Source organism: Pipistrellus hanaki (assembly GCF_964339955.1).
Source record: "Pipistrellus hanaki genome assembly, chromosome: 13".
Classification (NCBI taxonomy): Eukaryota; Metazoa; Chordata; class Mammalia; order Chiroptera; family Vespertilionidae; genus Pipistrellus; species Pipistrellus hanaki.
In genome coordinates, this window is record NC_140515.1 from 49065441 (window position 1) to 49080226 (window position 14786).

General features: G+C 42.9%; 1 protein-coding gene across 3 annotated transcripts in view; it reads left to right on the plus strand.

The window, feature by feature from the left end:
- The first annotated feature begins 4907 nt into the window (after window positions 1-4907).
- Window positions 4908-14786, plus strand: part of CNOT10 (CCR4-NOT transcription complex subunit 10) — a 48762-nt gene continuing 38883 nt past the window's right edge. The window contains exon 1 of one of the 3 annotated variants that reach the window (XM_084902207.1): window positions 4908-5196. In XM_084902207.1, coding sequence (XP_084758333.1) covers window positions 5175-5196 — 22 coding nt within the window. In that variant the 5' untranslated portion in view covers window positions 4908-5174. The remainder of the gene's footprint in view (window positions 5197-14786) is intronic. The other 2 variants (XM_084902209.1, XM_084902208.1) reach the window with 2 other exon arrangements.

Below are 14786 nucleotides of genomic sequence, written 5' to 3' on the forward strand. Positions count from 1 at the left end.
TCAGTTGGAAGTGGAGTTGGAGGTGGCGTTCAGAGCAGTCTGGAGCCTGTCTCCTTCCCGCCAGGGCAGTCCTACGGCACAGCCGGCCGGCCCTTCTCTGCGCGCTGTGTGCGCGCCTCTGGGACCTCCTTTCGCTGCTTCCCCGAGTACCGCCTTACAGCCCAGCTCCCTCTGGATGAGCCTGGGTCCCCGGGGTCTGGCCTAGAACGGGGGTTCAGAGCAGTTGGGGGCCCAGCACAGTCCGAGTGTTTATCTCCTTCCCGCTAGGGAACGCCAGCCAGGCACTCGGCCTCCCTCCTCTCCGGCTCCGTCCTCTCCACGCGCGCGCCGCGTGTCTCCGTACCTTGGGCTTTTACAGCTCCTCCGCGCTTCCTTCTGGTTTTCTCCTTGCTTCTCGTTGTAGAATTTCCAGTCAGTTGACTTTCCTGTAGTTCTGGGTAATGTCCATTTTATATTTTAGTTGTATTTTATTGAAATTGTTGCGTGCGGCTGCGGCTAGGTGCCTACCCGAGCAGCCATCTTGGATTCTCCCCGAATCTGCATATTACACTTTTATTATTATAGATATGTTTGCAATGAACAGTCTGAAAGACATCTATGACATGCTACAACATGGATGAACCTTGAAGATGTTATGCTAAGTGAAAAACAGCCAATCACATAAGGTACACATTTTATGATGATTCTCTTTATATAAGATATCCAGAATAAACAGATCCTCAAATGGTCACTTTGAGACAGAAAGCAGATTAGTGATTGCCAGGGGCTGGGGGTTAGGAGGAATGGGAAATGATTGCTAATGGGTACAGGGTTTCTATTAGGTGTGATGAAAATGTTCTGGAGTTAGTGGTGATGGTTACATAATTTTGTGAATATACTAAAACTCACCAAATTGTACACTTTAAATGGGTGAATTGTATGGTACATTAATTATATCCCAATATAGCTATTTTTTTAAAAAAAGAAGGGAGGATGAACAAAGAAACTGGTGAACATGAGAATATATCTAAAACACATCAACAACAACAGCTAAATTAAGGGATTTAACAGCATGGTAAAATTATAATAACAATCATTAGGATCGTGTGCTCCCAAAGACATAAATGGAATAATTTTAATTTCAAAAAGATGAAGAACTGCAATTGGCTTAAACATCCTATATAATAAAAGCCTAATATGCTAAGTGTCTGGGTGACCAGTAGGCTATTCAAAGAATCAAAGCATAATATGCTAATGATATTCTAAGGCCACTTAAACGCTCTCTATGATGTGCACGGACCACCAGGGGGCAGACAGTTAACTGGCTGACCAGTTGCTATGATGTGTACTAGCCACCAGGGGGCAGACGCAGCAACCAGTAGATTAGCTTGCTGCTGGGGTCCTGCTGATCAGAACTGAGCAAGACAAGCCAGACACACCCTGGAGCCCTCCCAAGCTCCCTTCCCTGCTAGCCAACCTCCCACACCCCTCCCCACCCCGATCAAGCACCTGTGGGTCCCTGGGCCTGGCCTACACCCTCTCACAATCCAGGACCCCTTGGAGGATATCAGAGAGCCGCTTTAGGCCTAATCCCACAGGCTAGGCCGAGGTACCCTATTGGTGCACAAATTCGTGCATCAGGCCTCTAGTTGAATATATAAAAAGCCATGAATTCAGATAATTTTTCAGAAAGGAAATAATCCTGCAGGTTTCTGGAACATCAAACTCATTCCTCTGAAAATTGATAATCATAGGGAAGGAACTAAGCATTCATCCTGCCTTTCTGGTGTAAACTGAATTTCAGTGTACCCAAATATCTCTGTGGAAAAGGGAAAGATCTTCAGTACAGAAGAATTCTGCCTCGGGCTGGGAGTAAGGTAAAGGTGAGTGGGTGCCTAAAGTATAAAATGTAAGAAGGCACTCAGCCCTGATTCCAGTTAACAAATGCAAAGGTGTCCAAATTAGAAAATGTAAGAGTTAAAAGACTTATAAGAAATACAAGAGACATAACAATTGAAATGATAACAGAAATTACAAAAAAAAAAATTCATACAATAGAGGAAATTTGAGTATGGCTTGGTAATTGCATATTAAAAGAAATATTTTTAATTTTGTTAGATGTCATCATGGCATTGTGGTTAAGCAAGAAAATATTTGGATTTTTCTTCTTGAGTTGCATACTGAAGTGTTTAGAGATAAATTACATGATGTCTGGGATTTGCTTTAAAACACTTCAACAGCAAAACATAACAAGGAGAAAAGGATAAATGAAAGAAGTACTAGTAGATGGTAAAATGAAACAAGAGAGTGGACACATGGAGTTTGTTATGCTTTTTACTTTTGAGTATTTTGGAAAGTTTCATAATTAAATTCACCCTCAAAAATATGGGTACAATATTATTCTAAAGAAACTCTTTTAGCCAAAACCGGTTTGGCTCAGTGGATAGAGCGTCAGCCTGCAGTCTGAAAGGTCCCAGGTTTGATTCCAGTCAAGGGCATGTACCTTGGTTACAGGCACATCCCCAATAGGGGGTGTGTAGGAGACAGCTGATCAATATTTCTCTCTCATTGATGTTTCTAACTGTCTATCCCTCTACCTTCTTCTCTGTTAAAAATCAATAATATATATATATATATATATATATATATATATATATATATATATATATATAAAGAAACTTGTTTAACTGTGCTCATGTTCAAGAATCAGCTCTGCAGCCATGTTTATAAAATGAAAATTGGAAATGACTTTATTGTTTTTGCCAGTAACTTTCCAGTGGTGGGCAGGCAACTAATTCCACAATGAGAACTGAGGGGAAATTTTGGTGAGATGCTTCTAAGAAAGATTCACCACATTTCACTGATTTTAAAACACAATCTTTCTTTCATCTCCGAAATCGGCAAGGCTTCTCACAACCCATAGCATTTCACAATCACTGTCAGATGGTCGTGGTGGTGGTGTACTTGTCATTCCCTCTATATTTTCGAACTTCATCTAAAAACCTGCCTTTGGGACATCTTCTGGTAAGATCTAGAAAGTGCCAGAATGAAAACCTGCAGAATGGGTTTCTTGTGACAACAGCGGCACACCATGTAAAGCGATACTGCACTACTGCCAGTGGGCCTGAAGTCGTAAATAATATAGGCATTAATTATCTCCCTGATGAGAAATCTGTAGGCCTGGGGTTCCATTGTTGGATCAGTGACTTAACAATGTCAGGTTGCGGTTTGACACCCCTGGAATTCTTTTTGCCTTCCCTTGGTGGGCCCACGCTCTGAGCATCATGCCCTCGCCTGACCATATCCGGAGCAGGAAGGGGACGGGGGACACAGGTGATGTCTTTGTGACAACATGGACAGACCTTGAGGGTACTATGCTAAGTGAAATATGTCAGGCAGAGAAAGACATACTATATGGTCTCACTTACATGTGGAATCTTTAAAAAAATAATTTTTTAAAAAGAGCTCATAAATACAGAGAACAGGTTAGTGGTTGCCAGAAGTAGGGGTGGGAGATGAGGGAGCAAAGTTGGGTGAAGGAGACCAAAAGGTATAAACTTTCAGTTAATAAATAAGTCATGGGATGTGATGTACAGCATGGTGACTATAGTTAATAATACTCTATTGCGTATTTGAAAGTTGCTAAGAGAAAAAGTTGCTAAAAGTTCTCATTTTAAGCCCTAGCCATTTTGGTTCAGTGGATAGAGTGCTGGCCTACCCATTGAAGGATCACGGGGTTCACTTCTGATCAAGGGCACATGCCTGTGGGAGGAAACCAATCAATGTTTCTCTCTCTCTCCCCCTCCCTTCCACTCTCTCTAAAAATCAATGGGGCGGGGGGATCCCTGTATGAGGATTAACAACAACAGAAAACATTCTCCTATTAAAACGTTTTCTAGCCTAGCTGGCATGGTTCAGTGATTGAGTATCAATCTATGAACCAGAAAGTCACGGTTCAATTCCTGGTCAGGGAATATGCCCAAGTTGGGAGCTCAATCTCCAGTGTGGGGCATGCAGGAGGCAGCTGATGAATGATTCTCATCATTGATGTGTCTCTCCCTCTCCCTTCCTCTCTGAAATCAGTAAAAATATATTTTAAAAAAATTTTTTCTCATTACAAGAAAAAAAATATTTACAACTATGTATGGTGACAGATGTTAACTGGACTTATTGTAGTGATCATTTTGCAGTAAATACAAATATCAAAGCATTATGTACTCCTGGAACTATAATGTTGTATGTCAATTACACCTCAATTAAAAAATTGAGATAAAATATTAAAAAAAAAAAAAAAAGAATAGCCTAAGAAGACATGACAAATAAATGTAATGTGGTAGGTATCCCATTCCTGGAACAGAAAAGGAAAAAATGGCAAGGCCTAAAAAAAAGTGTTGGATTTAGTTAATAGTAATGTACCAATCAAAGTGTTTTCTTGGGTGTGATGGATGTACCATAGTAACTTAATAATTAAGATGTCCACCACAGGGCACTCTAGGTGAGGCGTTATACAGGAATTCTGTGTGCCATCTTTGCAACTTTTCTGTAAGCCTAAAACGTTTCTAAAATCAAATGTTTTGTTCACACGGAAACCCCAATAAGTGCTTTTTTTACAGAAGACGTGGGACATCCATGAGCATGTAAGGTCAAGTGCAGGGTTCAATGCTTATTAGCACATAAAAGTCAGGTACGGTTAATGGTGATTTTTATGTAAAACGAAGGACAAGAGCTCTGACCCTTACGTGTTTTAACCAGGATGAGCCAAAGGAAGCCAGTCGCGCGCAGACCCCGTCCAGCCTCCCCCGCCGCGCTCCGAGGCGCGCATGCGTGCGCGCGCACAGACGCCGCCGGAGGCGGGGCGCCGGCGCGGGGCGGGGCCACCGCGGTTCCCACGCCGCCCCCGCCCCCGGAAGTAGCGTGTGGCCGGGACTCCGCCTGGCGGAGGCCGTACATGGCAGGATGCAGTGTAGCCGCCGGGGCGGAGATGCCGCTGCTGTTGCTAGACGACGCGAACTAGCAGCCTTCGTCACTTCCTCAGCCCGCGGTCTGCCCTCCCGTCCAGGCCGGAACTCGGGCGCCCAGAGCCGAGGTGGGCACCGAGTCGCCCTCCTCAGAGTTCCAGGATTGGCGGCCGGCGGGCAGCTGGAGCCGAGGCCACGCCACCTGCAGGGAAGACCCCGAGCCGCGGCGGCGGGAAGATGGCTGCAGACAAGCCTGCAGGTGAGGCGCCCGCGCCCCGCGCGCTGAGACGGCGGGACACGCAGGGGGTGGGGGGGGAGAGGAGAAAGGGGGGTGCAGACTTTGCGCGCTGAGGCCACGGGGCCCCCGAGTGGGGAAGAGGGGGTGAGAACTCAAGGGCGACTTCAATAGGGGCGTGCATTTCTCTCCCCGCTCCCCTCCCTCCGCCCTCGCTCACGTCAGTCTTTGGGCTCCAGGTCCAATAGTTTTTTTCGCCCAAGTGCAGCTTGAAGTCACTACTGACTGCCTTTGCGCCCCACTCTACCCCCCGCTCCTCCAGAATACCTCTGGCTAAAAAAAGCACACATCTGTATAGCTGTTTCATATACTTTTCGACTTCCCAGTGTGGAGGCAGAGCAGAGAACATGCGTCCCGGAACACACAGCTGCCTCAGTGACCCCCTGGCTCAGCTAAGACTCACCTGGGCGTTCTTTTGGCCGCATCAGCCTGCCTCTGGCCCTGGGTAATTAACTGTGTATAAGGCTCTTACCTAAGTACACTTGAAATTATAGTGTGCCACTCTGGCCTGTGCTAACATCTTGCATTTAGAACCTAGTTTTTTGTCATTACTTTAATCTCCATTTTGTTGAATTACTGCCCCATTCCTAGAGTCTTCTCCATTAGGGAGTATAAAATTCTTCCCTGCCTACCTCTGAGACGGTATGGCGGCCTATGTTTCCAGTAAGAACTTAATGACCTCTGTGGCATCCAGGTTTTGTTGGATGGAACTTAAGTGAGAGGAGTTAGAAGTGGTCAGCACTTAGACTTCACCTTGAAATTAAGTTTGAAAGGAAAAGAAAATCTCAATGTGCTGTAAGTTTTAGTAGGTCCTGATCTTAACAACTGACTTGATTTGAAAAAAGTGAGTCCATTCTCAGACTGTTAGAGGATCTCTTCTGTAAGCTACTAAAAAGAATAACAACAGAGAAAAGGTTTAGAAAGGGAGGATAATAGAGTGTACTATCGAGTTTTAAGTACACTGGTCAGGGAAAGCGTCTGATGAGGTGATAGTTGAGCCGACAGCTGAATGAAATGAAGGAGTGAGCCATAGGAAATAGGGATGTGTGGGTGGGGAGAACGTTTCAGACAGGGAATACCATGACCTGTCCAAGGCTGGACCAAGGGGCCCAACCTCTGCCTTCTTGGGACAGTGTCTCTGTTTCCCAGGTTTACCATACCTAATAACCCATACCATACCACTTCCTGGAATGACCGTGTTAGGCCTAAAGCTCATCTAGTTTTCAAGTCCAATCTCAGTCATAAAGCATTCTTCTCCTTGTTCATTCATTCTTTCATGAGTGCCAGGTGCTGCCTTAGATATTGAAGAAGTGCATATGGCATACTCCCTGCTTTTGAGGAGAACCTGTTATTTAGTCTGCTAAAGACAGACCAGTTATAATGGCACTCCCGTCTGTGAAGAGCTATGTAATATGTACTAGAGGCCCAGTGCACGAAATCTGTGAGGGGAGGGGTAATCCCCTCAGCCCAGCCTGCACACTCTCCAATCTGGGATCCCTCTCACAGCCCGGGACCACTGGCTCCTAACTGCTCACCTGTCTGCCTGTGTGATCACCCTTAACTGCCCCCCCTGCTGGTTTGGTGGCCCCCAACTGCCCCACTCTGCCAGCCTGGTCGCCCCTAACTGCCACCCCCCTCCCACTGGCCTGGTTGCCCCCAACTGCCCCTCCAACCCCGGGCCACCTGCCTGGTCACCCCCAACTACTTCCCCCCACTCCCCATGTCCCCCGCCGACCTGGTCGCCACACACAGCCTGCTTATTCAGTCATTTGATCGTCCCTTACTAACCCCCCTGCCAGCCTTGTCACCCCACGCAGCCTGTGTTCGGTTGTCCATCCGGTTGTTTTGGTCATGATGGCCCTTGGCTTTTTATATATAATATGTATAGTTGAAGAATAAGTTCCTGCCCTAGTCGGTTTGGCTCAGTGGATAGAGTGTTGGCCAGTGGACTGAAGGGTCCCAGGTTCAATTCCAGTCAAGGGCACATGCCTGGGTTGTGGGCTAGGTCCCTGGGAGGGGGAGTGTGCTGGAGGCAGCTGATCAATGACTCTCAATGATGTTTCTATCTCTCCCTCTCCCTTTCTCTCTGAAAGCAATAAAAATATATATATATATTTTTTTAAAAGGGATACATTTCTAAATGATTACGGGGTTGTTGCTTTGATTGGTTTAAGTCTGTAAACCATGATGTAGGAAACTTCCTACCTTCATAATGAGGTTGGATTTATATTAAGTAAATGAGTGTTTAGTGTGGCTCGCTTGAATATCTCTGTATCTCCTCTCCATCCCCGTTTCAGCTTCTGAGATTCTCGCCTTTATCTCTTTATGTGATCTGTTTCACATTAAGAAACCTCTTGACTGATGTTTGTTTCTTCCTATCTAGTCTGTTCTTCTCACTGCCATCTTTTCATTAAAATTTTTTGTTGTTGTTGTAGTCAATCCTCAACATTTCTTTTCAGAGAGAGTGGAAGGGAGTAGAGGGAGGCAGAGAGAAAGAGAAAAACTTCAATGTGAGAGAGATACATCGTTGCCTCCTGCATGTACCCTGTCTGGGAGCAAGGAGCAAACCCAAAACCAATTGCATGCCCTTGACTGGGAATCAAACCCAAGACCCTTCCATACTGGAGCCGCTGCTCTAACCACTGAACAACACCGGCCAGGGCTGCCTTTTCATTTTATTTCTAAAACACTAATTGGATTATACCACTTCTCTACCTATAAACTTTCTAAGACAGTACCATTTTTGTGTGCATCAAAACCTCACTAGTAATGTCATTTGTAAGTCTCTTCACAAACTATTTTTAGTGGATGTTTTTATATCGACAAAGCTAGCTCTTCACATCTGAAATTACTCTCTTGGAAAGCCTTGTGTTCTTCTGAGCTGAGTGGTATCGCCCTGCTTTCTCTCTCTGTCTGGTGAACACGCTCGTCATTCAGAAATCCAGTTGATACGCTCTTCATCTCTGGTAAGAAAAGAAGCCCATAGGATCTAGAGAGATTTAAGAAGCTAAGTGACCAGATGACACTGGCTATGGTATAGGGTAGATTCCAAGGCTGGCCAGAGACTATCCGAGACCAGTTAACATGATGTTATTCAGTTAATGCTCACCAGTGGCCTGCAAAGTCTTTGTTCTCATGGAGCTTATAAGGTAGTAAGAAAGACATATACATATACATTTAAACAAAGTAAGTAATTACGGCTTTAAGTTGTGGTAAATATTGTGAAGAAAAGAAAAATGAGTAAGAGGATGGCGGATCCCTGAGAGCAAGACTGTACTTTGAATAGATTGGTTAGAGCAGGAAGGGCTCCCTTAGAGATCACATTTGAACAGAGACCCTGAAGATGAAGAGCCAGCCAGAAGGGGAAAGAATGATCCAGGGGGAGGGAGGAACAAATGGGGAATTGTGTTCAAAGAACCCTGGAGAAGAGAGGTTTGTCTGTGTTAGCTGTGCTCGCTCACCAGCACCTAAAGCAGTGGCTGTCTCCAGTTGGTCAAGACTCACCCCCTGGGAACAAATTTACCTGTCGTTCTAGGTTGAGCGGCCTCTCAGTGACTGATCAGCCAGCAGTCTCACACCCTGTGTTATATTTCAGCCAAATTGTAATGGGAGGCATGTCCGAGGATAGATGGGGCGTCAACCAAAACCAGAGATTGAGGGCAGTGGAAGGTTTGTGTCCCTATATAATATGTAAAGGCGGTATACAACCAATATCATTTTTAATTTTTTTTTTTTTTTTTTTTTTTTTTAATTTGAGAGATAGAGAGAAACAACTATGGATTGTCTCCTATCCACCCCCTACTGGGGATTGGGCTTGCAACCTCGATGGGATCAATGGTCATGTGCTTTGACTGGGAATCGAACCATGACCTACTAGTTTACAGGTCGACGCTCAACCACTGAGCGACACCAGCAAAGGCTAAAACCAATGTCATTTTTAACTTTTGGTAGGAGAATGTGGCTGGAGTTAGAAAACAAAATCCTAGATTAGAATTTATCTGAGAATTTGGACTATGAGGATGGCAGTAGTCGGCTTAATGGGGAAAGTTGATGATGACATGAACAAGGGAAAGACAGGACCGGGTGAATAATACGAAGCCAGGAGATGAATACTTAAAGGGGGTTTTTGAAATTGTGAGCCAGACTGACTAAAAATAAAAATAAAACTTTAAGCCAAAGGTATTTTTTTTATTTTATTTTACTTAAAACACCCAAAACTTTTTATTAGTAAGTGTATAAGGTAAAAAAAAAGTATGAAGTCCAGCCCTAGCCAGTTTGGCTCAGTGGACAGAGCGTCAGTCAGCCTGTGGACTGAAGGGTCCCAGGTCCAATTCTGGTCAAGGGCATATGCCTGGGTTGTGGGCTACATCCCCAGGATGGCATGCAGGGGGCAGCTGATCAATGATTCTCTCTCATCCTTGATGTTCCTATCTCTTTTTCCCCTCTCTCTTCCTCTCTGAAATCGATAATATATATATATTATATATATATTTACCTCTCTCTCTCTCTCTCTCTCTATATATATATATATATATATATATATAGAGAGAGAGAGAGAGAGAGAGAGAGAGAAATATAGAGGAATATTTCCTCTATCTCCACATAACCAATTTGACAATATGAGTTTGTGTGTTCTTCCAGACTTTTTCTGTGCCTACCCAAGTTCATACTGACTTGGAAAAAAAAAATCCCTGATAGAGTCACACAACTTTAGAGTTAGATGTTCTCTTTTCCTTGAAAAATGCAGTAAGCATTTAGTATAGGTTAGAATTTTCTTTTGTTTTTTTAACTGAGATATAATTGATAGGTTAGTTTCAGGTGTACAACGTAATGATTTGATGTTTGTACATACTGCAAAATGATCACCACAGTATGTCTAGTTAACATTTGTCACCATACATACTTACAAAAATCTGTGCTCATTTGGTATTTTTTAACTTTTTATTACAAAATCCAGAATATTGAAAAAATAAAATAAATACCCATATAACCACCACCTAGTTCATCAATTGTTACATTTTGCTGTATTTATTTCCTTTATCACTAGCTATAGAGTCATTTCTGAAAAAGTTACAGACATCATGCCACTTCGTCTCTAAATGTTTCACCATGCATTTCATAAAATAAGGACATTTACCTAAATAACCATAATACCATTATACGTCAGAAAATTAATATTTGAATATGTCAGATTATCCCAGTTGAACCAAAATTATTCCATAAAACTTTAAACTGTGCCTTTCAAATTAAGAACTAGTTAAGATTCATATATGGTACGTCTCTTAATTCCTCTTTTTTTTTTCTTCATGACAGTGATTTTAAGAGACTTAAGTTGGTTGCCTTGTAGAACATCCTGCATTCTGGATTTTCTGATTGTTTCTTTCTGGCATCCTTTAGTTCCTTATTGTGTATTTTCTGTAAACTAAAAGTTATTTTAACAGGCTTAATTAGATTTGGGGTTAATATATTTGAAAGATACTCTGTAAGTGAAGCTATATACTTTTTATAAAGTACATATTGTCAGTTTGTTCACTATTAAATGCTAAATTTGATAAATTTGTTAAAATGGTGACAGGAACATCTATTTGCAATTAGAAGAAATCTATGGGATATACACAAAAACATTGTGTTATATATCTGAAAGTAATATAATGTTTGTATGTCAATCTCAATTTTTTTTAAAAAGAGCCCTGACAGCTGTATCTAAGTGGTTAGAGCATCGGTCTTGGGATTGAAAACTAGAGGAAATCTTTTTTCTGTGCATAAAACTAATATGAAAGTAAAAATATCCATTGGCAGTGGTTGTGTTCTGCTTTGCCTGTCTTCCCTAAGGCATGCTGCCATATTCTTGATTCTTGATATTCTGTTTATATCTGCAGTGCTGGGCAGGGTGCTGAAGTCTATAGCACTACTGGTCACGTGTTATTTCTCCGAGTTGTATAGAAATCAACATTATAAGTCGGCTGTACTTGTTCAAGTGATAGACAACCACAAGTGAGGCGGGTGAGCCTTAGCTAGATGGTGACTTTGGTGAACCTGAATTATTTTTGTTTAAAATGTCTTTTCTTACCCTAACTGGTTTGGCTCAGTGGATAGAGCATTGGCCTTCAGACTGAAAGGTCTCAGGTTTGATTCCAGTCCAGGGCATGTACCTTGGATGCGGGCGCATCCTTAGTAGGAAGTGTGCAGGAGGCAGCTGATCGATGTTTCTAACTCTCTATCTCTGTCTCTTCCTCTCTGTAAAAATAAAATAAAATGTCTTTCTTATTTAAAATTTTCCTTCACAGAGGCATCAACACTAGTTTGTGAGTGTGGCAGATCTCCTTCGGCCTCAGCAATCCCTTTTTTCTTTGGAACAAAATTTTTTCCTTGAACGTCAATGGAGTTAAAATTTGAAACGTGTAGCCAGCTTGTATGGAAGATCTTCCTCCAATCATATTTGAATTAGCATTCTTTTAATGGAATGTGTCTATGCTTTCAGTTAACTGACTTTTCAGTTTTGAAAAAGCAGTGTGTTTCTTTTGTACTTAGTTCAAACCTAAAGGCAATTGTTTGGTTCAAAATGAAGCCCTTTGGCTTAAAGAATGTCAAGGTTTGTGTGCCAACGAGCTCGGTACGCCTGGAAGGTCAGCCATGTGCATTAGGCCACAGTAGAAGGAAGGTCAAGCTTATGGATGAACGGTCATATACCGTCTCAATTGGCAACGGAGACTACTTTTGGACAAATAAAGACACATTGTGGGATTATGTGCAGACTCTTACGGGTAAGAAATCAGTTACCAAAAAATGAATATTTTAAGAACATTTTAAAAACGGGTATACAAACAATACCCACTTCTTGCAGAAAACTTGAAAAAGTGGAGAGAGAGAATAAGGAAAATAAAAATAGTCATCCCGTTGAAGTATATCTTAATGTAAAAGAATGTAGGTAAAATGATGGTTGGTTAGTAACATATAAAAGGCTGTTATTGAGCTCAGTCCTTGAAATGTCTGTAGAAATGAGAATTTCGGAGTCTATTGTCAGCCTTCGAGTCTAGCTTATTTATTTATTTGTCTTAAAGTTGGCTTCTCTTCTTTCCTGGAAAGTTTTCTGGAGACTTGTACAGCTCCTAGAGGATAATGATAGCAGCAGCACTGGCCACCTAGGCCAGTCTGCCTTTGATGGAAAGTAGGTAGAAGCTTAAATTCCTCCATGCCTTGGTGAGTTGTGTGTATTTCCCTCTGCCCTGTGTTCTCACATCACTCTTTGACAGTTGAGCCCAGAAGTCCCATTAAAGAATGTCATCTAGTCCAGAGAGGATGCAAGTATTTTAGAAGAAGCTATGGAGATAACTTGATGGCAGATCAAGAATTTTTGTCATTTGTCTTAAATTTAGTTTACTTTCTAATGATGAGGAAAGATGTATTTTTAAAACAGTTTAGGTTTCCAAACTTTTTTTTAAGTATTTGTGTTGGTTGTTATAATTTGACTAGTGTCCTGGTGCACGGATTTGTACACATTGAAAGGAAATTAATTATAGAAGAAATATTTTAATATCGCCATTCACCCTTTCTCTATAACAGAAGTGTTAACCAAACTCACGATCAAAAATAATATATCGAAACACGTGTGTGTGATTGGTGCTAGTGAGAGCTTTATATGTATTGCACATGTGTGAGTCAACTTCGCCTTTTATACACACACACACACACACACACACACACACACACACACTAGAGGCCCGGTGCACGAAATTCATGCACGGGGGTGGGGGGTGTCCCTCAGCCCAGCCTGCACCCTCTCCAATCTGGGGCCCTGGAGGGATGTCCAACTGCCCGTTTAGGCCCAATCCCACCAAACAGGCAATTGGACATCCCTCTCACAATCCAGGACTGCTGGCTCCCAACTGCTCCCCTGCCTGCCTTCCTGATTGCCCCTAACCACTTCTGCCTGTCAGCCTGATCACTCCTTAACCACTCTGCTGCCAGCCTGATTGATGCCTAACTGCTCCCCTGCCAGCCTGTCTGCCCCTAACTACCCTCCCTTTCAGGCCTGGTCATCCCTAACTGCATTCTCCTGCAGGCCTGGTCACCTCTAACTGCCCTCCCCTGCAGGCCCAGTCGCCACCAACTTCCCTCCCCTGCCGGTCTGGTCACCCCTAACTGCCCTCCCCTGCTTGCCTGATCACCCACAACTGCCCTCCCCTGCAGGCCTGGTCCCTCTCACGCCCTCCCCTGCTGGCCATCTTGTAGTGGCCATTTTGTGTCCACATGGGGGCAGGATCTTTGTCCACATGGGGCAGCCGTTTTGTGTGTTGGAGTGATGGTCAAGCTGCATATTACTCTTATTAGATAGGAGATAGATAGGTAGGTAGGTAGGTAGGTAGGTAAATAGATAGATAGATAGATAGATAGATAGATAGATAGATATAAACTTGCTTAATTAGACCTGCTTTCTGATTTAGCTAAACTTTTTCCAGCCCAGTGAAGCACCCCAACTTCTCTTTCAGGTAATTGTCAGCAACACAGCAGTAAATATCAACACAGAACAGATTATTATTGTAGATCATGCAGGGAGAAAAAAGGGTAAAATATTTAACTGTAGCAGTGTTTGACTATATTCTGTGCAGTGAGAAAACCTGAAGTAATTTTCAAGTTCCACCATTTCTTCTTTTCAGTCGGGTCAAGTTTCTAAATTTTCTAAATCTCCATTGTCTTGCTAATGAAAAGAAAATAGAATTCTACTGAGTCTCCTATCTACCTACTCCAGGACTTCTGTGAGGATCAAATAAGATGAGGCATGGGAAAGTGCTCCACAGATATTTGGTTGAACTGTAAAATGTTTGCACCTGGCTATAAAGCAAGTTGGGTTCCTCGGCTAAAGAAACTCCAAGGAGGCTAGTTGCTACATGATGTCATTTCCTGGTGCTCACAGTGACCATTTCCAGGCTGGGCTTGGCTTTGGGCCACATTTTGCGCCATGGGGTCTTGGTAGCTTTGGCAGCAATTTGTTGGGGTGTCTCGCTGGGGGGTGGGGGGGTGGCAGGGCCTCTGTCCCACTTGGGGGAAGCCGAGTGTTGGTTTGTGGGCTCCAGGTCCGTGGTGCCATTTATTTTTAAATGTCCAGTGTGTGCATTGAGTGCTCCCTGGTGGTCAATGTGCATCATAGCTACTGGTCAGAGGGAAGGACAGACACTTAGCCTTTTCGATAGATTGTTAGATAGATAGATAATAAATATACACGGAGTTGAGAGTTCTGCTTCACTCTAAACTCATACTTTGCTTTCTGGGGTCCTGAAATTCTGTGTCCCATTTTTCACATTTTAAAGTAATTGGTTCTTACTGTTCCTGTGCACCTGAAAGTTTTGTAAAACAGATGTACAGTAGTCTTACAGTCAAGCATGTTGGCTTTCTAAAGGAAAAGCTGTTTTAACACTGTCCTTATTCTAAACTGGTAAACTTTCTCCATTAAACTACTAGTTCTTCTTCCTCCCTATTAGGACTCAATTCTTTTTTACAGATTTAATTTTTTATTGAATTTATTGGGGTGACATTGGTTAATAAAATTATACAGG